General features: G+C 41.6%; 1 protein-coding gene across 1 annotated transcript; it reads left to right on the top strand.

The window, feature by feature from the left end:
- The first annotated feature begins 1,693 nt into the window (after nt 1-1,693).
- ptp4a2b (protein tyrosine phosphatase 4A2b) lies at nt 1,694-25,303 on the top strand. The gene is made up of 7 exons (XM_075449225.1): nt 1,694-1,811; nt 20,908-21,201; nt 21,578-21,686; nt 21,773-21,865; nt 21,955-22,085; nt 24,232-24,306; nt 24,632-25,303. The coding sequence occupies exons 2-7, from the start codon at nt 21,197-21,199 to the stop codon at nt 24,738-24,740; spliced, it is 522 nt and encodes a 173-aa protein (XP_075305340.1). The 5' UTR covers nt 1,694-1,811; nt 20,908-21,196; the 3' UTR covers nt 24,741-25,303.
- Nucleotides 25,304-26,196: the final 893 nt, after the last annotated feature.

Here is a 26,196-nt window from a genome sequence, read left to right as displayed (position 1 = left end):
AGTAAGATCCATGTATCGTCTCAATTGCGAACTTATGCTTTTTAACTGTTTCCTGTTTTTTTGTTTATTAAAAAAGAAAACATTAAAAAAAAAAATCACAAAAGCCTTGCTTCGGTTCTTAAGGGATATTTGTTTGTTTTAGCTTCAGTAAACACAAACGGCCATTCCCATTTGCACATGAAATTAATGAAGATGTATTTATACATTTATGATAATTTAATAGGGATGCCAAAACTGACCACCGAAGCCTAGAACATTATAAATGGTATTTAATAGCATTGATGAGTTAAGAGTATTTACAACATGTAGTTAGCATTCTAGAATTGTTTGTGAAGGATTATTTGTGGACCTTTATTTTCTATTTGTGTCATGTTATGTATCAGCGTATAGTTTTTCGTTTTTTTTCGTTTTTTTTTGTCATACATGGCTATGGCATGCACTCTGCAATAGAATTTGGGTAGAAATGCACTCCTTTTGATTGAAAATGTTTGTCTGCTTATACAAAATCTACAGTACTTGATTGTATTGATATCACATCAATAAAAACTTTCTTGTACGTTGGTGTCAGGCCTTGATTTCTCACTGATGTTTGGCTCTACCCTGAGAGTGTTAGGTCTTTGCAACTCATGGAAGTCACGGCTATTTAACTCGCATGAGCGCTCCTGAGTGGCTAGACTGAGCAATATGAATTCCTCTTGAGCAGGCTTGGACACTAGAGGGAGATATAGAATTACAATAAAAACAGTAAAGCCTCTGCTGCATTTGAAAGCTCAGATGTCTTTGTAAACTTGTAAGCATCATTGATATTGGTCAGTTCAAATCCCTAGATGTATATAGAATGTAGACAAGATGCACGGCACATCTACGATGAGGTGAAAAAAAAAACATTAATCATATGGTATAGGAATAAATATAGCACTGTAACTATATACACAGTATAGATACATGAACCGAAAAAAACCCAAATTAACTAACTTCTCAATCTTAACAAGTAGGTCCACTTTGGTGTAAGCCCCCCCGTGGACCACTCAATAATTTACATTAAGCAAACCTCAGGCTACCTGAAGTTTGATTAGATGAGAACGTGACATAAGCTCTTTGAAAAATAAATAAATAAATGACCTACGAGCTTGGGGGTGACATGTTGCTCTTACTTTCTGGAACTGTCGTCACCATGGTGATCTGTCATCAGTCATCCGGATTCTTCTTACGTCTTACTGACGCCAAACCTTCCGTGTTGCATTTGTGTGAATCCGTTTAAGTGGATTATCTAGTTAAACTACCTGTTGTGGATCTGGGCGATTTTATGGGGATACAATGTTTCGCCTACACCGAAAGGTTGCCAGTAGTGTGGACTTATTAGGTGACACCAAACCGATCAAAAATCGTGTGGGTGAAAATGTCAGAAGCACAAAATGCATAAAATCATAGTTCGGAGTTGAAGTGCTGAAGTACAATTGCCTCAAAACTATAGCATTTTAAATATTGTAATTAGTCGCCTAACGTAGTCGGAGGGTTAGAGAGTGTTTATCCATTTTTAGTGCCTTTATTTGTTCATCCAAACTAAAGCACTTTGCTTTACCTCTGTGTATCTACCTGCATTTCCCCAAACTACTGGTATATTTCCTACAGTCCCTGAACATCTCGAGGAACAACCGAGGAGGCTCCTCCCCCCAAAGCGAGCCCGACCTCCGACGAGAATTCAAGCTGCCACATTGAAGAGGAACAAAAAGGCGACCTGACAACGTTGTCTGCACTCCCTCCACTTTCTCCGGGGTAGTCACGGGATTTCAATGTTCAGCCTGCTCTTTGTAAGTACTTAATAGTCAAATGATCTTAACTGGACACTTCCCCCCAGGTATACGAACATAGCACTTTACGCTAGAGCTCGATCTTAAAGTTGGGTTTCACGTTAGAAAATGATTACTACAATTCAGGGTTGCCAAAGTGAGTAGCATGAGGGATTGTCTGTGAAGACGAACCAATATGTAGCCTTGCTAGCTTGCACAGGAAAGCTTTGAAGCTAGAATGTTTGCCCCCTTTCATTGTTCATATCTTTCTTTACAGGCATTGGTTGTACTTGTTTGTTTCTTTAGTCGATGTTATCCACCTTGAAGTCAGTTAACTCTAACTTATCGTGTTGACGTATCTAAAGTCTGGCTAGTAAACGTTGTTGGTGGAAGCGAAGTGCGAAGCTGTGCTAACCTGCTAGCTAATACTGCGGCGCTAGCTTGCTATTTGAGCTATTGCTACTTCTCAAAAGGAGGAGAATTCCCTTTCGAACGAATTTATTTTATTGTGAACCAAGCCATGTTTGTTGCTGAATAACTCCATGGCAAACCCGGCGTCCGGCATTGTACGCTAAGAGTTCACGTTACCCTTAGCTGTACAATAAGCTGGTGTAATTGTACAGGTATCGATAGCATTTCTCTTGCACAACGTCTAGCTTAACGTGAACCAATGCTTGGGTTAACGTTTTAACTTATCTATTAGTTAACGTCCATGGCAGTTGTACCGCTTAAATGTGTAACTAGTATCCACTTAGCCACACTGATATTTTCAGATTGTTCTGGGGTTTGGTGGTGGTTTCAACCAACGTCTAGTTTTTACTAAGACTGGCTTGAGTTGAAGTAACCAGATGGCGACTGAGCTAGCTAACTGCCTTCCGCCCTTTGTGACCAGACTTGACCTACATCATGGTTGACCAAAGTATTTTAAGACTTATACCAGGCTAACACTTTTACAAAGGGAAGTAATTGGTCGGCAAACTGATATTTGTCCCGTTTGTCTTCATGGGTTCCCTTTTTCAGGGTTCAGCCGCTTGTCAACTATCTGGTGTGACTCGATTGATTTGCCAGACTTTCATGCAAATACGTTGCTAACCGAGGTTAGGGTGGTCTGTAATTCAGTCATTTCGGGTTTCCTAAAACGGAAAGTGCCCGACTATTTAGCCATGTGGGCTGAAGTGAAATGAGGAAATACACTCGGGGAGGAAGTTGACTCGAGCAGCTGTGACACTAAAAGGCCGCGGCACATTCCCATGCCTCTCAGTTTTCAATTTATGACCTTCCAATTATTTCAGTTTCCTCGCTGGTAGTAAATTCCGAGAGGGTAGATGATGCATTTAGGTAGCTTTGAACATCCCTGCCAATGTGGGCTGATGAGTCAATGAGTAACTGGTCTAACAGGTAAGCTAATTATACATTCCTGCTTATGAGTCACTTGCAAGGTGGCCCATTTAACTTGGCTGAAGAAGAACATGAATTATGCTACAGCATAGATAGAAACAAACATGAAGCTTAAACTGTAGTGAAGTCCCGTAATTATTCTGTTTGGTTTTTAAGGAAAGGTGTTCAGGTTTGTTTAACTTTATTCATACGCGGCTGTTGATATGTCATTCACACACAATGCACTGGCTAATCTAGAAATGGCATCCAGCAAATGATTCCCCTTATAGCACTCGCTGCTGCCAAGGGCACTCATTCAAGATATGTCAAACATTTGATGCATGTTGGTCCAACCTCTGCAAACACTTTGTTTTACGCTTCTAAAACATCACGTGCCGCAATATTTATTTAGGGAAGCGAAATCACATGTAACATTTAGCCTAAGCTTCTTAGGTGTAGTTTTTTATTTTTATTTTTATTTTTTTGGTTGCTTGATTGCATTTGCTCAATGTTAGTTTTCTATTTATGAACCAGCTTAGGGATTACAGTATGATAATTGTCCTGCATTTAGCTGAATACTGACATTTACAGTATTGGAAGGGTTGTCTACTGGCAACATAAGGATGCACTGTGACAAGAGGGAAGTTCTCAGCCTTGGTTACCGTAACTGTGAAAGATGAACCCAGTGTGCTGTAACACAAAGCCAACTTATCAAGGCGGGTTACTGAGGGAGAGGAACACCTATGTTGTTGCCTGCTGGCCTTCAGCCCATCTAACTACAGGGTTCCCGTGAGTGTTGAAAGGTGGGGTTGAGGGGCCCAAACATATTTGACCAGTATAATATCTAGTTATTCCCCCATGAGCTCTTGCCTGTTGTGAAAGTGGAACACAGACCTTCATTTTACAATGGGTTAATTAGCCAAGATCTCTGGCTTCATATAAACTGTGTTAAATTCAGGCCAAAGTTGAATGATGGGAGTAGCTCACAGTATTGTCTTGTCTTTTCTGAAGCTGTTGTGTAAAAAGCTGTGTATAATTATGCAATAGTAGCCGTGGGCGCTGTTAGTGCATGTCTTGTGCCGTGCGTTGGTTAATAAGTTGCACCCTGGTCGGCACGGTGTTCGTTTACAGTTGTTGCCACAGCGTTCAAGTAAAGCAAAGGCACAGGCTCTGTTGTTTCAGCAGGGTCTGACAGACTGACGTCTCTTGTTGATGCTGCTGCACGGCTGCCTGCTCAAACTATAGCAACAGGTAGGCATATCTTGCTTTGTCTGTGTTTACCTACAGCTGATAAGTTGTATTTTGCAGGTGAGCACTTCTTTGGGACAAATTATGCAGCAGGGGTTTATGATTTTGGTATTATTAGAGCAGTTGTTTGTCATGTGTAGCTGCTAAACCTTTTCTTGTTTTTAAAATGTTGGCGTTGAAGCAGCGTCGGGTTATCATTGAGAAACATACATCCCGTGTTATTCCCAGTGCCTTGGTGCTACTTTACTTCTAACTTACTTTTTCTTTCTTTTTTCTTTACTGTTTAAAAGCAGCTTATTAAAAACTTTAATATAAGTGGCCGCTTCTCACAACACGAATCAAAACCCGCATGTGTACTGTGACTTTAATCGTAAAAAGATCAATTTGCAACCAAGAGCTAATCTGAATTTTATATATATATATATATATATATATATATTTTGTTCTCATCTTTGCTCTGCAAAGTTTTAAAGAGGGCACCAGTGGTCTGCTCTGATCTCTTCACAAAGGGCATCAAAATTCCCTGCAGAAGCACTTGTTGTTACCACAAAGATAATTGTTGATATGGCAACGGACATCTCCTGATGCTGCTGTCAGAAGGCAAAGTTTGTATCCAAATGTCAGAGGGATTGATGTTGCAGTGGGACTGCACCTCTTGGCAAAAATGCAAGCAGACATGTTCTTGTCTGGGTCCCGTCTGTTGCTAAGCATTGACCTCCTGCAGGGAAAATATATTTCTGTTTTACAGTCTAAATGAAATTTGTACTTTATTTATTTTTTTTGGATGATTCCATCAAGGCTGATTAATGCTTTGCACAGATGTCTGCACGCACCGAGGATGCGCACATGCTCTGCACATTCCACACTTGTATGTTAAGAGAGAAAACAAAATTTACGTAAAGGTAGCGGCACAGCAAACGTGTTGCAGACACAGAAGCAAACGGTGGAATGAGGATAATGTTTGTGTCTTCAGTTGCCTCATTTTCCAGTCGGAATACAAGGCAGCGGTGGAAGAGAGTTGAAGACAAATGAGCATGTAATATCTGGAAACATCGTGAATGATTCTACAGTCATTTTCAGTGAAGTTTGATTTATTTTATTTTTTTGTCATTTTCTACATTAAACCATTGAGCACATTTACAAATGCTCTAATTGTTTTACTGTTGTACATATATGCCATACATTTTTATGTAAAATTGTTAATAGTTTTCATTCACATACCCTGCCTTTAATGTCACAGCTGTGCAAGTCTGCTTTACTCATTTGTTTTCTGTCGGAAACAAATTTTGCACTCAACCAGGCGAGTCCTTGTTGTTACTTTACATGACATACAGGTAGAGGTGTGGCTCACTCCTGTGATGTCTTTGCTGAGACATGTCACCCGTGAGCAGGATTGTAGGATTGTGATGAGATTATGACTTATCAAAGGAGCTCAGATGGCCAAATATAGGCCACTGACCCACATTTTGGTTCGAAGCACAAAACAAACAAACATTTCACTCCTATTAGGGGAGATTCCTGTGGTATTTGAAGTGTCAACAGTTTTGAAACTCTTCTGCTGTTCATGTAAACAAATTTATATTTGCATTCATTGCTGCCTACCGCAGCAGATTTATATCCCCGATACTACGATAAATCAGCTGTCCAACTGTATGAGGAAATGGATTCGTCGCGGTTCCGAAAAGTTTGAGTTCTCTTATTTTTTTTTTGTCCATTTGATAAACAAAAATAGGGACCCTACTCTACTGCTACAGTTGGACTCCACAAGGTACATTGTTGAATCAAAGTACATTTGTAGAAGAGTACGCAGTAATTTCCAGCTGGTGAGAAGTTAAACTTTTCTAGTAGTACCCTCCGTCAGTCGCATACCTTATCTGTTACTAGGAATTCATTGCGACATAGCTGTAGTTGTTCCGAGTGGGTGACGTTGGGCAGCCATTTAGTGATCCATTGCAAACAGAGGGAGAAAAAAAAGGGTTTGAAACAACCAAGGTTCCAATTTAATCTGTCTTTTTGTTTTTGGTTTCTGTGGATACTCCTGGATTCATGGTGAGAGTGCACATTTTCAGCAGGATTATTAATTTATTCATTCTCTTTCCCTCCATAGAGAATCAGTTTCTACTTTATATGCTGAAAACATCTTCATTTGAATTAGTGAAATGTAATTTTTTTTTTCTCTTTTTTTTTTTTTTTTAAAAAGTTTATGGAGGTGTTAAATTTTGTGTTTTTATTTATTTATTTTTTTTAAACTGTTGCTCGGCCGGTTTGGTGAGGACAGAACAGGCCTTTGTTGTTTTTTTTTTTTTTTCTTTTATTCCCATTTCTAAAGTACTGAGCCCTGGTATCTTTCAGTCCTTTCCAGACACAGATCAGCCCTTGTCCCCCACCCCCCCTGAACGATGTTGTAGGCCTTTGATCGTCACTGTTTATCTGTGCACACCCAGAGGCTGCAAAGCAATGTGATAAGTGGGCTTTGCCATGTGCTAGTGCATGTGTTGTGGGTGTTTGTTCATGTAAATGGAGGTGGGGGGGTATATGTGCGCTCACCGCCCTTCTTCGTCGCTCTGGTTTACACTGACGCAAAGAGCCAGAACAACAAGCTCTCCAAAGGAAGATTAGCTTCCATCCTCTGGGAGTACAGAGGTAACCTGTTGTGCTGAATAGGTGATGGAGTAAAGTTGGCCATTTATCAAAACATCACCAGTGCTGTTCTGGGCAATTAAAACAACGCTGACAATTGCCTCTATGTATTCTAGTCCTTTCGAACTTTTAAAATTTTCAGCAAAATAATTTTGACAAAATAATTAGTGCTTAGCTTAATTTGCATGGAAATCTGGATAACAAATGTTCTAATGACCTAATGAACATCAGACACTAATGGACAGTGGCGTAGGAAGGACTTGTTACTGTTTCTATAATTCGTATTAAGGTTTACGACCACTCTTAACATACTGGGGTACCAGTAAATTCTAAGTGTATTTGCAGTGACATAGGGGACAATAAGTAGATGCTATAATTGCATTAAATGTCCGCTTTCAGTTGAACATTTGAACTTTTGTTGTCTCATGGTTGGATTTTTGCCAAGTTAAATTTGGCACTGACTGTGGGTCAAGTTGAGTCGCTCGAGGACCATGGTCCAATTGGATGGCGAGGTTCTAATCCAACTGTTCATGTAGCTCTACTGAGTGCAGTCCAACTTTACTCCATTTTTCTACCCCCACTTGTATTGAAAAACACTGTAGCTAGATTGAACGGACCACATCATGAGTCATTGTTGAAAAAGAATCCACCAGTTAACGTCTAAAGAAGGATGATATAGATGTTGCTATGTTACAAGGGACACATCTTGATGACACAGAGCATTTAAAGTTGCAACAAGGGCCATTCGGACAAGTATTTTTCTCATCCTTTACAACGAGAAGTAGGGGAGTAGCAGTGTTGATTAGGAAAAACCTACCTCTTATAGTATCTGACTGTTAAGGATTCGAACGGTCGCTATGTGATAATCAAAGGAATTTTGTAAGGTCAAAATATTGTAATGATGGATGTGTACTTTCCACCTGCCCACCCAGTCACCTTCCTCACCAAAATGTTTCTGGACTTAGCTCCATTCCTCTCTAACTCCACTGTTATTGTTGGCGGTGATTTTAACTTAATATTAAATCCGCTTATTGAAAAATTTCCACACAGTGATGTGCCCCCCTCTCCTCAAGCCAACACACTCCATGCTCTATGTGAGGAGTTCAGGCTTGTTGGTGCTTTGGAGGGTAACCCACCCCTCTGATAAACAATATACATTTTTCTCAGCACCACACAAGTGTCAGACCAGGATTGATTTATTTTTTTTTATTATTTTCTCCGACCACGCAAGAGTAATTATGGACTTTAACCCCAAAACAGCGTTACATCAGTCTCGTCACTGGAGACTTAATACCATTATTCTTAAAGATGAGGAATTTATCTCCAACTTCTCTACTGAACTTAAAGCATTTCTGGAATTTAATACTCCATCGGCCAGCTATGCCTCCATCTTATGGGAAACATGCAAAGTTTATGCCAGGTTTAATTATTTCGTACTCTGCAACAAAGAAGCGCCAAAGACGGGAGAAACAAAAATCTTTAGAGAGTGAATTAATGGATAAAGAAAAAGCATATATTGCCTCTCCGTCACCACCATTGTGGCAAATCATAGGAAACAGAACAGCTCTAAATTGCCTTCTTACCAGGGATGCAGAGAAGAAAATAAAATATACTTGGCAGAGGTTTTACGAGCACGGAGATAAAGCAGGCAAATGTTTGGCCTATTATGTTAAAAAGCGTGCAGAGTCTCGAACTATTGCAGCCGTTTCTGATAAGAATAACCACAAGGTATATGAAATTAAACTGATAAATAATTGTTTTAAGAATTTTTACAAAAGCCTGTACTCTTTCGAACAAGTTCCAGAGGGAGAGCAACTAATTGACTATTTCTTTGCTCAATTGGATTTGCCAAATTTGTCAGAAGAGCAGAAAGCTGCCCTTAATTGTCCCATAAGTAAAATTGAAGTGGTCAAGGCAATCAAAACATTACAAAGTGGAAAGTCACCAGGACCTGATGGCTTCTGTTGGGAATTTTATAAACCGTTCCTAAATATTCTTGTAGATCCTCTTCTTGATATGCTCAATCACTCCTTCATTACAGGAGAATTCCCACAGACATTGAATGAGGCCAATATATCATTAATTTTAAAGAAGGGGAAGTGCTCTAACTCTTGCGGATCCTACATGCCCATTGCTCTCCTAAATGTAGATGGGAAGCTGCTTTCTAAAATCTTGGCCTCTCGTTTAGAAAAATTCCTGCCAGTATTGGTAAAGGAGGACCAGACGGGTTTTGTAAGGGGTCGTAATTCAGCTACCAATGTTAGACGTTTGTTGAATGCTGTCATAGCTTTTAAGCAGAGGTCTATTGATGGTCTGGTGCTTTCTCTTGATGCAGAGAAAGCATTCACTCGAATTGAATGGTCTTTCTTACTGTATACACTGGGTAAATTTGGTTTGGGGAGAACTTTATAAAATGGGTCAAAATTATATATACTGAACCACAGGCAGCAGTCTTGACTAATGGACTCATGCAGGGCTGCCCTTTATCGCCCCTCCTATTTGCTTTGGCCATAGAGCCACTTGCTGAGGCCATAAGGGTGGCACCCACGATACGTAGTTTAGAGATTGGACAGCTGTGTCATAAAATTACCGTATATGCGGATGATGTTCTAATCCTTCTGACCGACCCTGAAACATCTGTACCAGGTCTTATTGATGTGATGGATAGATTCAGTTGTTTCTCTGGTTATAAGATCAACTTGGCTAAATCAGAGGTATGCCCCTTGGTTCCCTTTCAGCAATACCAACTATTGTACCTTCCTTTCCTTTCAAATGGTCTCCCAATGGGTTTGTGTATTTAGGAATATTTATCACCCCATCCTTTGCTCAATTATATAAGACCAACTTTGAACCCTTATTTTGTAAAATTAAGCAGGACCTACAGCGATGGGTGTCACTTCACGTTTCCTGGTTAGGGCGCATTGCTCTGGTCAAAATGAATGTGTTGCCAAGGTTATTGTATCCTATACAAATGATTCCTGTTTTGTTTTCTAAAAGGGTGTTGAAGGATATAAATGGATGGCTCAGCTCTTATTTGGAACAAATGTAGACCCAGGCTTAAGATGGCAGTATTAAATCTACCAAGCTCGATGGGCGGCCTGGACCTACCTAACATTAAAATCTACCAACTGTGCCCATTTAAGATTTGTAAACGACTGGGTTAAGGGCAAAGCTTCAATCTGGATGGATATCGAGACAGCATTATCACAACGCAGACTAAGTGACCTATTTTTTTAAATAATTTTAAGGATATTAAAACTTTTTGTGCAAACTCTGTAACAATCAACACTATAAAAGCCTGGCGGCTTGTTCGCCATCTTGAGGGAAGATCAAATATAACATCCACTTTCACCCCAATAATAAATAATCCTGCTTTTCCCCCTGGTTCTTTGGACCCTGGTTTTCATCAATGGTCTGATAAGAATATTAAATCCCTCAGAGACCTGTTTTCAGATGATAAGCTTATGTCATTTGAACAGCTTACTAACAATAACAAATTGTCCAAACAAGATTTTTTTTTGCTTTTTGCAAATAAGGCATTATATCACTCATAATACATAATACACCCCTTATTGATCATCCTGAAATATCTGTTATTGAGGAAAATTACCGTGTTCTTAATGGTTTTTCCTCTACTGGTGCGCAGGGGGCATGGGCGTCAGTTTGATTTCAGAAGTGCTGGGGACAATTACCATAAACCTGAGTAAGGTTTGAAAAGTGCTGGGTACAAGCTAGGCCCATTACTTCAGAATTGAGGTTTCATGATAAATAATAGGCATTGCATTAGATGATGCGTACTGACGCGATATTGTCCCCATATTAAAAGTTAAAAGCCATCTGCACGGTCTTGTTTAGGCCGTCGGAAACATCCTGTTCGGTTATTGCACAGCCCTTGACACACCAACAAATCTCAGACAAACCTCGACCAAGCAAGAGCGCATCAGGAGACGTAGCCTGGCTACAAACAGCCCTTGCCCTGACAAAGTTTTCAAACATTGCCAGGCTATGAAACGACGGGCAAGAGTGAACAAGCAGCAACCCCTCTGTGAAAGAAGTTTTCATTCATTGTCTATCTCGCCTGATATGCATCTTAAACACTGACGAATCTTCACCTGCAACACCAGCGACGTCTTTCATCACTCGGCCTAGTAATTACTTGCAACACATAGACATATAGAAAAATGGTGACAGCGCACCACATCCACATCCAAACTCAAGTTTCAGAAACCGAAATTAAGCTTCAAACTAGAAACAACAGTCACCGGGCATCAAACTTGCCTGCACGCACGCGCACGCACGCACAGACAGTCAGACACACACACACAATTGTCCACTTGTTTTTGATGTCCACTTCGCTCCTGCACCCTGTGTTTATATGCAAAAGTCCCTTCTTTAGATCGCTGTCCACTTGAGAGAGAGACCCAGCTAATACTTCATGACAAGACAGTTATGGTAGTCCAACTTCTATGCTAACCAGTCCAGAGCTAAATACAAAGCAACATGGAGATACTGTAAAATTGTCAGCTAGACAAGCCGTCAAATCGACAACCCATTACCAAGTCATGAAGATAGGAATAAGAACAACTACAACAGCCCTGCCATAGATTACCAGGCAGTTACCACAAGCTAAACAGGTTTACACATCGTGAAAAGTGTGCCTTGTATTTCTCTTTAGGTTAGCCAGACTAGCCACAGACTAGCTTATGACAGTAGGCTACACACTGATTTAGAAAAGTGAGTGACAAGACAGACCCTACGTGAAGGAGATGGGATGAAATATAAAAAAAAAAATAGTGCCACGGCGGACACAATGATTAGTGGAAATCCTTTGGCCCCTACCTTGTCTTGTTCGTAGCGTCTGTGCAACACATCTTGTTAATATCCATATTTGTGTAGTTGCTATCCCATTGTGAACGTATTTCTTGGCGATTGCAGAGACAAATCTGTTCAATTTGTCCCTCTTTTTCTCCGCTCCCCCCTTCTGTCGTTTAATACCTCCTCCTGGTCCTCGATTCATTTTTTTTTTTTTTTTAAGATTGTAAGTAATCCATCCGCGACATCTACCGTCCCCGTTTATCTCTTACTTTGACCAACAAGCTACAAAATGTTGAATCTTCTACGTTCTATTTTTTTTTTGGCGGGAACCGGGTAAATGAAATTCCCACAAGGCAGTGCTTTACTCCAGTTGTCTCAAACACATACAAAATATAGATAGATATACATTTATTTTATTTAAAACATTTTTACAGCGTACGAAGATATATTCAGATAAAATAAAATAATGTAATGTAAATGAACCATAATAAAACACATCATCAAGGTCCCACCGTCAGTGTGTAATGTATAGCAATTTCAGTGGTATAAATAGCGAAAAGGTGCCATTGAAACGTCAGTAAGAAGGAACTTTTTAGAGTGACGAGGGAGCGTGATGACTGACCGTGACTGCTCAGTCTGTGCCTGGTGGGAGCGGAGCGGATTCAACATAGTTGCTATTCAGCAATGGGGGCTGATCGCAAGCGCATTCATACAAGGAAAGCAGAGCGGATCAAATAGTCTTTGGTTAGGAGAATGCCATGATATAAAATGATAGTTTTTAGCAAAAGCGGCGTTTGCACTTTCTCTACTTTTTTAAAGTGGTGGGGACAAATCTGCTCGTCAGACAAAGTGCCTGGCAGGGGGTCAGGGGTGTGTGGGAGAAGGAGTTGTCTGTGACAATAGATGAAGAAAAGTGCGATACCATTTGGTTTCTTGCAAAAAAGATCTCAATTTGCACCCGGACACGAGCTATACAACTTAAGATTCTGCACAGACTACACATTTCCCCTCACCGCAGGCATTTCTTCAACCGCTCTGTGTCTCAAGTGTAAAACTGATGTGGGAACGTTAACGCATCGTTTCTGGTCTTGTCATAAACTTCAAAGATATTGGGTTGAAATTGTAAGTGAAATGGAGCGAATTTTTCATATCAGTGTGGACATGGACCCCATGTCCCTGATTTTGGGTCTTCCAAGTGACCATTTGAAAACGGCAGCTAACAAAAGATTGTATAACATTCTAACGTTTGCGGCTAGGAAAAATATTCTTTCGCAGTGGGTCAGTGACAAGGTCCCTTCTGTCTGTGGCTGGCGCAAAATAATTTTCAAACTGATACCTCTGGAATTTCTTACTAACGTCATACATCACAGTGTAGATCAGTTCTACAGAGTATGGCGCCCGTTTTTGGATTATATCGGTCCAGACCTTTCCTCCACCCTATTAAAAGGACTGCTGTGGACTTGAACGATATCCGTGTATTGTAAGACTGATTCACCACCTTCTGTATCGTGCTGTATGTTCATCTCTATGTACGAGTTGTCATGTTTTTTTGTGTCTAGTTTTGTAGACACCATTTGTTGTATGGAAATGAAAATGGCAAAAAAAAAAACATCCAACATCAAAACATATTCATATTTTAGGCTTGTCGACCCATAAAACCACAATACCAATACTATTGCTGTATAAAAACTCTTTATTCTTTATTCAAAAAAGAGTGCATATTTTTAGATTAGTTGGCCATGTGAAAGTTTAGTTAGTAAAAGTGCACCAGCTTATAATAATTCCAGTGATCGTCTTTAGTTCACAACGACAAATGATAAAATCTAAATGGAATGTGGCACGATATTCTTTTCGTGAAGCCATCCAGATTATCTTTCAGCTGAAATAAAGATGCTATTTTCAGAAACGGCGCTTCCCAGATTCTCCATTCTTGGAAATGCAGCAGAATTCGGGCAACACAACTCGAAGTCACACAGAATCTACCGACTTGACTGTTTGCAGAGCCCCAGGAGAGTGCAGTTCATGAGAGGAACAACAACAGGGATATCTGAAGTTGAATTTTGCATACATGCCTCTCTCTCTCAACAATGCTGCCGTGTTCAGGCGTGTCTGGGGATTTAAGTATGTTGATTGTTACGTTGGATAAACTGATGCTCAGAAAAGGAGAAGCTTAACTGGAGTTGCTTATTATAGTTTTGTATTTACTTTCTTGCTTGCTTGTTTGACTTTAGGTGCTTTTAAGCATGATGGATGGGATGGGAGGGTTGTGTGTACATGACTTTCTTTTACGTTTGAACTGTTTGCTGAATGCTGTGGTGACCTGTCACCATACCCTACGTTGACAGCCCCCTTCAGTACTGGACTGTGCCCTGGCATGCTCTTTTCTAAATAACTCTGCCAAGTTGACTGTCATGTAATAACTTACTAAGGTTATACAGTCCTATCAGATTAATAATATTATCCTTTATCTGTAATCCAGATTAATTCTAAATTACTTTCACACTAAAGTCCTGACTTGTATCGACCATCAGTTGCTTGAAGATGGTCGTAATGAGCTGAATTTTAATTGGTTTCCGATATGTTGAGCAGTCTAACAAGACATCGCTGACATCACCACTTTCTCTAAGTGTAAAATGTCTGTGTCAAACTTGGGTGGGAAAGCAGTCTCAACTCAAGCCCAAATTTTTGAAGGCCTGCAAACATGCACGTAATTTCTCCAATATGCTCAAGCTTGGTGAGGGGAAAAAAAAAAAAACTTCCTCAAAAGCAGGGCTGCGTGTCAGCTGGGTCACTGGGATTAAGTGGTCTCAGGCTTTGATTTTCACTGAGCTTCCTAAGGTCTCTCTCTCTTTTTTTTTTTTTTCCAATTCTGATTTGAAATGATTAGCTGCTAGTGTGGACATGATTAGGCAGAATTAAGCTCCAGCTTGAGGAGTGATCCACCCACCAAGCCTATCTGTCGTATTGACGTCATTATAGGGACCAGCTGTACTATTGGGCAGGTGCAATCCCCTGATTTATCTCTGCAGTAGTTTTTGTCTCTTACTCTTTCTTGTCTTTTACACCCCCCTTCTGTCCTATTTAATTGAGCTAATCCCTTATGTCCCCCTTAAGAATTTCTCCAGGATGTCGAATCTCGGAGGTTTTTCTTCTTGGGACTGTCCCTTTGTCCCTGTACTCCTTGACATTTCCGAGTGTATCGGTTGCCTTTTATTTGGTTCTCACAGAGGTTACTGAAATGAGCATGTCTGCCATTTGGTTTCAGTTTTATGGTTACTATAAGAGCTTTGCATCACCTTGTATTTGCACACATGCATATTTAATTCGCTGAAGCTTGCCTATTTTAAGAATGCGAGACAATCTCTTGCTATCCTGTTTCTCTCACATTTCAAGAAGGGCCTCCTCTGACCTTTTCAACCTCTTCCTCCGTCGCTGTCCATCCTGCCCTGGATGACATGCGCTCCCCCTGCCACTCGGCTTGGATCTGGCGCACCAAATTGGCTCTCCAGCTGCTTCGGGGCAGTACAATCTGGTCATGCCCAGTCTGGCTCCAGACAAAACACCCATGAGAGACGCACAACCTCAAACCACCAGACGGGGATGCATATAATGCTAACATTATTCAAAAGGAGGAATAAGACGGACTCAAATATTCCACTGTTTGTTAAAAGTCTGTTTTGCCTCCGTGCCTTTCCAGTCTGTAGCCCATGTTCAGACGTTTGAGCTTACTTTAGTGTCTGTGCGCGAGTGTTTTTTTTTTTTTTTTTAATTTTAGAACAACGCCCCTCTCCCTTGTGTCAAATGTATATCGCGAGCCAACTTGTGGCTATCTACACTATGTATCCATATAGAAGTTGTGGTGAGAGATTCCTGGTGATGGGCCACCTGACAGTTATCGGGTGTCAACAGGAACAGGTCTTGGCTTTTGAGATTTCAGTTCAGGAGTATAATGGCAGTAAAATCCTTAACATTGCGAAAGGCTTTTAATTGGTACTCCCACTGTGTCGATTCACTCTCCCCGTGCACTTTAAGCTTGTGGTGACTTTACAACGTGCACACACAGTTCAGTTTTTGATATTAGGAGGCTTTGCTAAACTTGCTTCTAACACTTGCACTGCATTACAGTTTGGTTCAGTTTTCATTCAGATTGCTGTTGAACTTGACTGATCATCAACAGTTGCTGAGCAGATGGAAACATCTTAAAATGATGAGTTGGCAGTTCTGGAATACCATTCTTTCTTTTTCGTTATCACCTGTTTAGGTTTGCATGTCCTTCTGTTCTGAGACACTGTGGTCCTTATCAGTTAGTACTACCACGACTCCCTGCTCTCTCACACTTGCCATCTCCTTCTGTTCTTTCTCCTTAGTCATTGCTGGAGATTTCTCAGAAAGGCCAGCTTCTTCCTATCACTTCCCTCGCTCGCTTTCTCTCTCTCTCTCTCTCTCTCTCTCTCTCTCTCTCTCTCCAGAACACGTGATGTTGAACGGGAAACAAGGAAGTGGGCCTCTGTCTTTATTAGGTGACCTTTTGCCCAATTTAGAATATATCTTTCTGCTTTGACATTTGTGCACAAAATGGCAGCTGCTGCTTATTCTTTCAACCGTTTGCCATTTGCTCAGATGATGTGCTCCTGCGCTGCAGCTCCGTAACTGATACCAACAACAAGAGAAGGAAGCCTTCACCTTTAGCCTGTAAATTTGGCACCCTTGACTACAGTATGACGTGCCATCCTCTCGGTTGAACTTGACCAATGAAATGCAGTTTTATTTGTTCGTGTCATTTCATAGAAAAAACAAAAATGCAGAACTGTTCATTTAAATTTGCAACTAAAATCGAGGGTGGTGCAACACCCTTGTGCATATCTGCCAAATAAATACAGGGGCTGCAGAAAAGGGAACCAAAGGTGTGAGAACCTTTTTTTTTCTTCTTTTTTTAAGCACCCCAAGGATCAAGGCAAATTGATTGTCCTTTAGGCTTTTTGTCAATTTAAGTAAAGTTTTTTTTATTTTTTTTAATTAATATATATATATATATATATATATATATTGCTTTGATGCATTTAAGAGCAATTAATGACTTGAGAAAAATAATCTGCGTATTAATCCCACACGAAAGGCATTGCAGCTGTCTGACTTCTCGCATGATGTTTGCACCCTTGCAGTATGCCCATCAAATGACATCTAACACTCGTTCGTATTGAGCTCTGATAAAGGTTGCTGACTTGTTTGAACTCAACATCTTTGAGGTCCATTGTCTGCACGGCTGCTTGCTTCCTGTGTGGTTAAACATGTCTCGTCTTCCACAAACAAATTGAGTGTGTTTGTGTGTATGTTTTTTTTGTTCTTTCTACATCTGTGCAGTGTATAACTGCTGAACCAGTTTGCAAATTTCAAGCATCATTTGCATGCCTTCCTGGCAGTGTTGTGATGGCTGGCAGCTGGGCAGGTCTGATGTTACCACAGTTTACTCACTTCCCCTTTGCGAAACCTACTCAAGACAGAGGTCGGAAATTGCCCTCGTCTTTACCATTTATCTGTTTTGTTTGTGTGTAATCGATGAGTAGTGGGCAGTGCATGGCTGTCTTGTTGTTCCTGTTTTGTCGATCATTTGCTGCTCTGTAAGATGTTTGTTTGTTTTGTTGGGTCCTTGGAAATGGGATGTTTTTACTGTCCACCAGATGAGTGCAGGAGCGATTTGAACAGGTCAGCCTGTAGACGGAAAGCATTGCAGCTCAGGCCTTTTCAGAGTGCCTTCATTGTAATTTAAATGCTTCTCTGCTACTGCACATGCTCTCGACCAAGCCCAGCCATGCTCCGTTTCACCCAGACAACTTTCAACTGGTGCTTCGGCCGGCCTTTCTGTTCCTCAGTAACCCTGTAATTGGCCATATTTAAAACGGATTGTATGAAGTCACGTTTTGCATGTGGGCAACTTTCCGCTATCCGCTTGTGTTTAATCTTTTAGCACAACCTGTCATTGTGGTGTCCTTAGCCGCTTTCGGACAGACCGTTCTAAGAAAGTAGTTATCAGAACTACCCTCCACTAATTTCGTTCTGATAACTATCCTTCCCCAGCGGAACTGTTTCAGTCTGCATTCGCACATGAGTCGGGACCTGATAGGGACTGATGCGCAGCCGTCTGCTTCAGTGACCCGTTAGCCGTTTAGCGCTACATTCAAACACAAAACAAAACGGTAAAAGTAATGAGAGTAGAAAAAACACCACCAAGAAGCTAATATGGAAAGCGGGGAGGCCACTGTTTATGGTCTGCATGATGGTGATATTAATCATGGACAATCACATCAGGCGTCTAATATCGAGGCTGGAAGAGCTCACAGAGAGAGTCAGGAGATACTTTTTCATTTCATGAAGGAAGAAAGGAGAGCAGAGCGCCGCAGACAAATGAGACCAGTGTAAGTTTAACTTATTAAACACCCGCCGGTTGTGTCTGTGTGGTACGAGGAAACATTTCAGCCGTGATAGCATGACATGGGGCGTAGCTACCGACCACCACACACCTCCGTTAGATTTTTTCTATAGAACCATGAAAAGACCCGACCTCGGAGAAGGAGCTAAATAGTTATAGGAACTGAGGGAGAAAGCCCCGAGTTCCTGTATGTCCGAACACGGGAGAAAACGGCCCCGCGGATTAAAAGGTTATTAGAACTGCCAATGGTTCCTACAGTCCGAAAGCGGCTCTTGTTGTGTCTGGTTCTTTTGTTCCTTTCTCGTTTTTATTTTGCACCCCTGCGTGCTCAGTTCATTAAATTGTGTGCCATCCTTTTCAGTGTTTCACAGGTGAAAAGCACATTGTTAACTAACACCTCTCGATTCTTGTCCATCCCTCATTTCTGGAGGATCAGTACTATCTGTTCACTCCTTGATCCAGCTTTAGTTGTCTGCATGCAGCTAGGCCGCCAGTTTAAGTGCAGCTCAGAGGGGGCAATTAAAGGCATCGCAGAGGATCTCAGCCATCAATGGAGAAGAAGAAAAGGGAAAAAAAATATCAAGTCTGTTTTGAGTGCCCTTGTAGCTGTTGCCAAACACAAGGCGGGCAGAAATTTCAAACTTAGAGTGGGTTGATGCATCCCTTTGACAGTACGTCTGTGGTTGGCAGTTAACCTTGAGGATAAGTGACTCGGGGTTTGATGGTGGGAGTAAAAGAAAGTTGCAGTGGTTTTCAAGATTGACCATTTGCTGCTGGATGTCTTCTACTTTTTTTTTTTTTTTTTTTTTTTTTTTTTTTGTCCTGTTCAAACCATACATACCTGACTATTTATTTCTGGGGAAAGTAGAAATGGCTTGAGTGACTAAGAGTACAGAGATATTTTTGTTTGTTTTGTCTTTCTAAAACCGGTGAAAAGAGTGGGACTGAAATTCTGGAGCTGTTTGAATCTTTGCCCACTCTTTAATCCTCACCTTGTGACTGCTGCCTGTGACACGGTGCTAAAGTCTGAGCCTTGTACTGCCCACTACTCTGTGTGTGTAGTCTGTGTTGTGATAGGCTGCTCTCGTCATCCTTTTTTTTTTTTTTTCCCCCTCTACCCAACCCCCACACACCTCCCTATGTTGCTCGGAGACTGCTCCAGCCAGTTTGTGGCGGCTGGGTTTAGACTGCCGAGGACTTGGCAACAGTTTGACCGAGCACTCTCTGGCTAGTTACGGACCAGACATTACCTGTTCTGAGAGAGACCCCTCTGATGCCTGTGTGCGCGCGCCCTGCTGTGACTATTATTAGTTTCCATGTTGGTGACAGGTGGTGAGTTTACAGAGTGACGTAATCCAAAGGTGGATTCTTTTCACTGCTCACCTCAGCCTGAAAAGTAGAAACAGTCATAACTGTGGGTAAATAATGCAGAAGCTGTTTGGATGTTTATTAAAAGCTCAGTTTTAAAAGTGTAGCTGTCTTTTCACATTGTCACTGTAGTTTTTAACATGCCGCAGACGTTTGTGGTTCATCAAGACGGAAGTAAAAGCGTGTTTGCAGAAAGCAAGATTATGATTTATAAGCATGGGAGGCTGTAGGGCTGTCGCGATAACCGCAAAATGCAATCACCGCGGTGCTGAGAGGACCTCCGCGGTGCGTGTCCAGGCCACCGCCCCCTTGCACGCGCAGAACAACTCGAGAAACTAAAAGAGTTTTTAAGACTGCACAGTAGATACAAAGCGACTGACAGAACTGATACTCTTTTTAAGCCTTCACAGTAATAATGATGCATTGTATATTCCCCGCAAGGCAGGAGAAACACATTAACACAGCTAGGTGCCGCGTTTCTGTCATCATCTTTGCATATAGGCACCACACACGCACACACGTCTGCATGCTACTCGTTGTGGTCTCATTCTCCCTCAGCAGCTGATATTACAAGAATATGCCTACTCAGTGTCGTAGCAATAGAAGTTAAAATAAAATGCAGTGGCCTACCTTTATCTCGGCTTTACTCCTCTGCCTAGTCCGGACACTTTATGGCTTTGAATCTTCCCTTATTATCCATGTTTAATGTTGTAAATGCGACCGTCTAATATCAACAATAAACTAGCTTCCACAGAACCACAGCTTGGTGTGCACATTTGCTGTTGGGAAATACCTGATCATTTCAACAAAACTGTGTAGGTGAAACTATATTAAAAAAAAAAAAAACATTTAAAAAATGTGCCGTGCCAGAAATAAGCTCTAACAACTTCGCGGAAACAGTTAAAGTTCAGCTTGGGTTGGTTGGTCGGCGGCAGTCTGTTTAAAAAAAAAACTGTATCCCGGACACGTGAGCTCAACTGCTGCACTGATCTGCTTCGTTTTTCTGTCACACTGTCTGTCTTTGCACGTTTACCACATCACAAAGATCATATCTTTATCAGTGATCAAACAGTGTGTTCAGACAGAGGCTTCTTCAGCTCTGCTCCAACAAATGGTACAGAAGGTCATTCCTGCCCTCAGCATGAGCTGACATATATTTGGAAAAAGCATATTTGCTGATCTTTGTGTGACATCGAAGTTTAATGGCATAACTTTGGTCTTCTCCATGTTCTCTCTTCACAGGGTTTCTGTGTCAACTTTAGCCGTAGCTATATGGCGTGTGTGACCGGAGAATTCTGCCAGGCACAGCACCTCACCTCTGTGGAGAAGTGAATCGGCCGCCCCCTGAGGGACTACGCTACCCAGAAACCCCCCTGATTGCCAGCAAACTAGGAACTGCTGACTTTTCCAAAAGACCCCCTGGGATATTGCGTAGTCCTTGGCCTGACTGCCCTGCCGTGTACCAGCCAATACGAAAAATCTTTGCTTTCCACTTTCTCCTTGAACAGCCAATCACAAACAGCTCTCCTGAATGGGGTAAACTCATTGGATGACTCCTGGATAGTGTCATCTTCTTTTTTTTTTTTTTTTTTTTTTCTTTTTTTTCCTTTTTCTTTTCCCTTTTTGTTTAATTCTTTTCAAAGTTTTTCCATTTTGTGTCATTTTTAATTTTTTTTTTCCATATCCCAGAGTACTGTGGACTAGTTTATCATTTTTGTTACCCTTCTCTCTGTGTGCATCATCCCATATTGAAGAACTGTTGTTTTCCTGACCCATCCTTCCCCACGTGTTATTTTTATTTATTGTACCCTTCCCTATAAGCACAAATCTATAAGCAGTTTTTGCTGACCTCTGAGCCAAAAGTCGCTTTTTGTTTTGTAAGAGTATTGTATTGTAATTGTTTTTTTTTAAGCCGTCTCGCCAACATGAACCGCCCCGCTGCAGTCGAGATTTCCCACGAATGCATGAAGTTCCTCATCACCCACAACCCCACCAATGCCACGCTTAACAAGTTCACTGAGGTATGCCCTTCTTTGTCCTTTATTCTGTCTGCACGTGTTGGTTAATAAGCACTTTGTTTTAAAGTCCTCTGTTGGATGTCTGCCAGGAGCTGAAGAAGTTTAAGGTGGACACACTGGTGAGAGTTTGTGATGCCACCTACGATAAGGCTCCAGTAGAGAAGGAGGGAATACAAGTCTTGGTAAGTGTCGTCACGCTGATTTGTGGCTGCCTGTTGCGATGACACGCGCCCTGATGATTCACTTTTAATCTGTTCATTCTACGCTGTAGGACTGGCCCTTCGATGACGGTGCCCCCCCACCCACACAGATTGTGGATGACTGGCTCAAGCTGCTCAACAACAAGTTTCGAGAGGAACCCGGCTGCTGCATCGCCGTGCACTGTGTGGCAGGGCTGGGCCGGTATGTATGCTTCAGTGTTGGACCCCTCCCTCCCTCGGATAACTAGCCATCTTGAGCTATGACCTGTTATATAGATCTGGAAGGGGCCTGACATGTATCTGCTAATCTAGGTCCCAATTAGGCATGGACCGGTATCAAGGTATACCTCGGTATTTAAAAAGTCAAGGTTGCAAAACCATGCGGTATGAGCGTTTTTTTTTTGTTTTTTTTTGTGCATCTTGTCATTGGAGGTCCCTCATTCCGTGTGCAGCTGCAGCGTAGTGCCCCAGTATGATGCCCCCCCCTCGTCTGTTTGTTTGGTTGCAGCGTAGTCGTGCACCAGTCAAACTTTGCAGAGAACGACAAACAGGATGGATCAATTCGAATCCAGACTCAGCGCAGAAGTGCGGTACAGACACCTGTGCGACACTGCACTGAAACAACGTGGTGACCACGTCAACTCCCAGAACTCGCTGACAGAGATTGGCAGAACTTTGGGGAATTTGCTGTTGTTTCATTCACTGGAAGAGGCTTTGAGTATTATGAAAAGCGCTATATAAAACTGATTTATTATTGCATCCTGAAAGTAATGAGATGATTCCCAAGTGTGTCCACTGAAGCACACTATTTCATAACTTACGGAAAAGTTTTTTATTTTTCTTGTTTTTAAATACAGACATTCAAAATACACATTTTAGAGCTGTAATCGTAATATCGTTAAACTGTGATATTTTTGCCGAAGGTTATCATACCGTCAGAATCTCATACCGGCCCATGCCTAGTCCCAATAGCTGTGGCATCTTTTCTTGAATTTAGAAAGGAAAATCCAAATGCAGCCATTCTGAGGCTTCACCCCCGTGTAAAGCAGTGAATTGCACAGGCCTCGAATCCTCGGTCTCCTTGGTGTTATCTGGTTAGTGTGTTGCTTTTGTTGGTCAGACAAGGGTCCGTTTTCTTCTCCTTGATATCCCAGTGACTCCAGTAACATGAGGTCATTGAGTTCACGTACAAAAGCCACCGGAAGCATTGAAATCATTGAAGTCTTTTTTCCTCTAATCTTGCCTTCCTATCAGCCTCCCTCCTTCCCTTTACCACTTGCTGCTTCTTCAGCAGTGATCACACAGCTGATTGTTTGTTGTGCCTGTTTCAGCTTTCACCCTAAATGCATACCAGTGCTTCATCTTGCAACTTGCAGTCAGCTGATTAGATATATTCATTACGGAGCGGCGCTTCACACGTTGGCGTGGTATATTTCTGCCGTCGCTAAAAGCCCCGCCCCCACTTGCAGTCAGCTGATTAGATATATTATTTAACAGTTCTTGCCCCTGTAGACTAGAAAGGAAGGCGTTTATACTTTGATACAATCGGATGGTCACGAGGTTTGCACGGGCGATGCTGCATTGACACATTCAGAACAGTGTGAGTGTGAATTACAGTTAAATAGTGGCGAATAAAAGTGTAAAAATGGTGCAGGCCGAAGCACATGTGGGCGAACTAGTGCGAAGAAGTCTTTCTTGACCACAAGTGCACAGTAAGCCCATCAGTTCTCAATAGCTCCGAGCGCTCTGCATTGCTGTGGCATTCCAGAGGTTGGATAATTCCCAGTATTGGTCAGACTGGCATTCTCTGAAATCATCTCCCGTTTCTTTTTTCTTTGTGACCGAATGTTTAAGGAGGCAGCCAAGTGTTGTCTTTTATCTAATCTCCTCACCCCTTCTTCCATGCTTCTTTTTTTCTTTTCTTTCTTTTAAATCCTGCCTTTCTCACATTCTATACTCGATCAAATGTGTGCGCAAGAGGAGTCTCTTCAGGAAATGCTCTGTGCTGAGATGTGACCTGCCAAGTGGTGGAAAGCTCCTATATTTATTTTTTCTCTCACTCGGTCTCCCCTCTTGTGTGAAAAGAGAAGGCCGTCTTACTGTAACTTATCACAGCCTTGTGTGTTTATGTGTGTGATGAGCGCAGCGCCCCAGCAGGCCAACCGTGAACTCGTGCACCCCTGTTGATTTCCCAGGCCCGTTTCCCAGATTTAACCCCCCACCCCCCTTTCAGCACCATAATACTATGGAGCCATGTGAACCTTGGCATTTAATCTTCTCTTCTCCCTCTCTTCTTGCTCTCACCGTCTGCCGTTTGTACTGGTGCGTTGGATTTCTCCACCTTCCAGAGCTCCAGTCTTGGTGGCCTTAGCCCTCATTGAGGGTGGGATGAAGTATGAGGATGCCGTGCAGTTCATAAGGCAGTAAGTACTCTGCCTACTACTTGCTTCTGTTCTTTTGAGACTCTCAGATTGTACTGGATGGAGTTATGGGAATAATAAACTCTGGGAAATGTAGATGGCTTTGGTTCCAGGAAGTCTGTTTAACTGCACGTTTACAGTCTGTTTGCACTTTCTGTACAAAACCCAACTGGATATGTAAGTTTTAAAGTTGGTGACCGGCAGTTTTTTTTAATTTTAATTGAAATATGAGTGACGAGGGAGAAAAAGGTGACTTAAAGCTACTTAATGACTCTAACGTCGGGCATTTTTCTAACCTCCTGGCTTCTCTGTTCTCTGCTCACTACAGGAAAAGACGTGGAGCCTTCAACTCCAAACAGCTTCTTTACCTCGAGAAATACAGACCCAAAATGCGTCTGCGGTTCAAAGATAACAACGGCCCCTGCTGTGTGCAGTAGGCTGTCTGTCGGTGCATCAGTGTCATGCACGTCTAGTCTGGAATCTTCCATTATGGGGGAGATTAGAGAATAAAGGAAAAAAAAAAAAAAAGAGAAAAAAAATGGAAAGTGCTAGCAGTAATTATTGTGATTTGTTAACACTTGAGTCATGGTTAATTGATCAGAGAGCAATCGAGTGACCAGACAAATGAATCCAGATCTGGGGATCCACCAGCCGAACCAATGAATGGAAGGTCAAAGCACACAGATGGGCCCGCCTCCCGGTTCCACCACGGGCCACAATTTTTCCACTTGAGTCCATCCTGTTTTTTTGTTTTGTTTTTGTTTTTCAGTTGTAATCATGGGATATCAGTTTCCATTATGTGAATTTTTATTTTTACACAAACATGATGACGAAATATGAAATGTTGTTATATTCTGATTTTTATTTCCACTAATTATTGATCTTATGATTGGGCCTTTTTAAAAAGCATTTTTTTTTTAAACGTTGAACACGCATTGTTGACCATCTGTCTTTTCTTCTTCTTTTTTTTTTTTTTTTTTTTTTTTTTTTTTTTTGAATTGCACAAAACTCAAAAGGTTCACCTGAAGATGCAGTAATCTTTTCCTCTTACCCTTCACTTGCTTCGAGTCACTTTCAGTTTAGGCGTTCACTGAGTCTGAATATATCAATATTTATTCACACAAAATGTATGGCAGATGAGAGTTGGCAAAGGGCACTTTGTTATCAAATAGGTTTTTATTGTTTTAAGAGCCATGTTTTTGTTTAGTTTTTTTTTTTTTTTTTCTTGTAAATCTTGGAGTGCAATAATTGGTCCACCTCAGATAAGCCCATCACACCCTGCTGTGCAGCTTACACACACACACACACACACAGTCGGATGTAGGCTATATGTACATTTCAGACTGCTAGCCAGGCGGTCAAGCAGGAAGAGAGGAAAAACAGAAACGGCCACTACACCGGGTACTCCTGCTTTCATCACTCCACTGAATGGGCCTGCGACGGAATTTCCCCACAATATGCATATTTTGAACTTTTTCCACACACAGAGCCTAAGATCCAATCTGACGGGGGGGGGGGGGGGGGGGGGTGTAGAGGAATGAAAATGAATTTTTTTTTTTTCCTTCCCTTTTTCAATTTTTATCGTTGTTCCCGTTTTAGAAACATCCCCGATTCGTATTGGTTCTTTAAAGACAAAATAAATTTAAATAAAAAGCTTCCTTGTGTGTTTTCTTTTCCCCCACGCTCCCCCTGAACGCATTAAAAGGAGCTGCTCATAAAGGGGAATGCTGTTTGTTTGGTAGTTTGTAAGGAGTGCTGGTGTTGACACGAGGTGTGGACAGAAGTTGCTTATTTTAGTGGGAGGCGATGGTTTAAGAGCGACTGACAGTGCCGTGTATTTCCAGCCTTTCTCTTAGGCATCACGTGCTCTGAGGTTTATGGCCTTTCTCTCTG

The sequence above is a fragment of the Odontesthes bonariensis genome, chromosome 18 (assembly GCF_027942865.1).
Source record: "Odontesthes bonariensis isolate fOdoBon6 chromosome 18, fOdoBon6.hap1, whole genome shotgun sequence".
Classification (NCBI taxonomy): domain Eukaryota; kingdom Metazoa; phylum Chordata; class Actinopteri; order Atheriniformes; family Atherinopsidae; genus Odontesthes; species Odontesthes bonariensis.
The sequence above is the reverse complement of the archived record's forward strand: the minus strand, read 5'-3'. Positions and strand labels throughout refer to the sequence as shown.

What these genes read in the sequence shown, in the direction of transcription:
- ptp4a2b (XM_075449225.1), top strand. An exon ending in CGCTTAACAAGTTCACTGAG is followed by an intron (nt 21,687 to 21,772) that starts GTATGCCCTTCT and finishes GATGTCTGCCAG; the next exon opens with GAGCTGAAGAAGTTTAAGGT. An exon ending in GCCGTGCAGTTCATAAGGCA is followed by an intron (nt 24,307 to 24,631) that starts GTAAGTACTCTG and finishes TGCTCACTACAG; the next exon opens with GAAAAGACGTGGAGCCTTCA.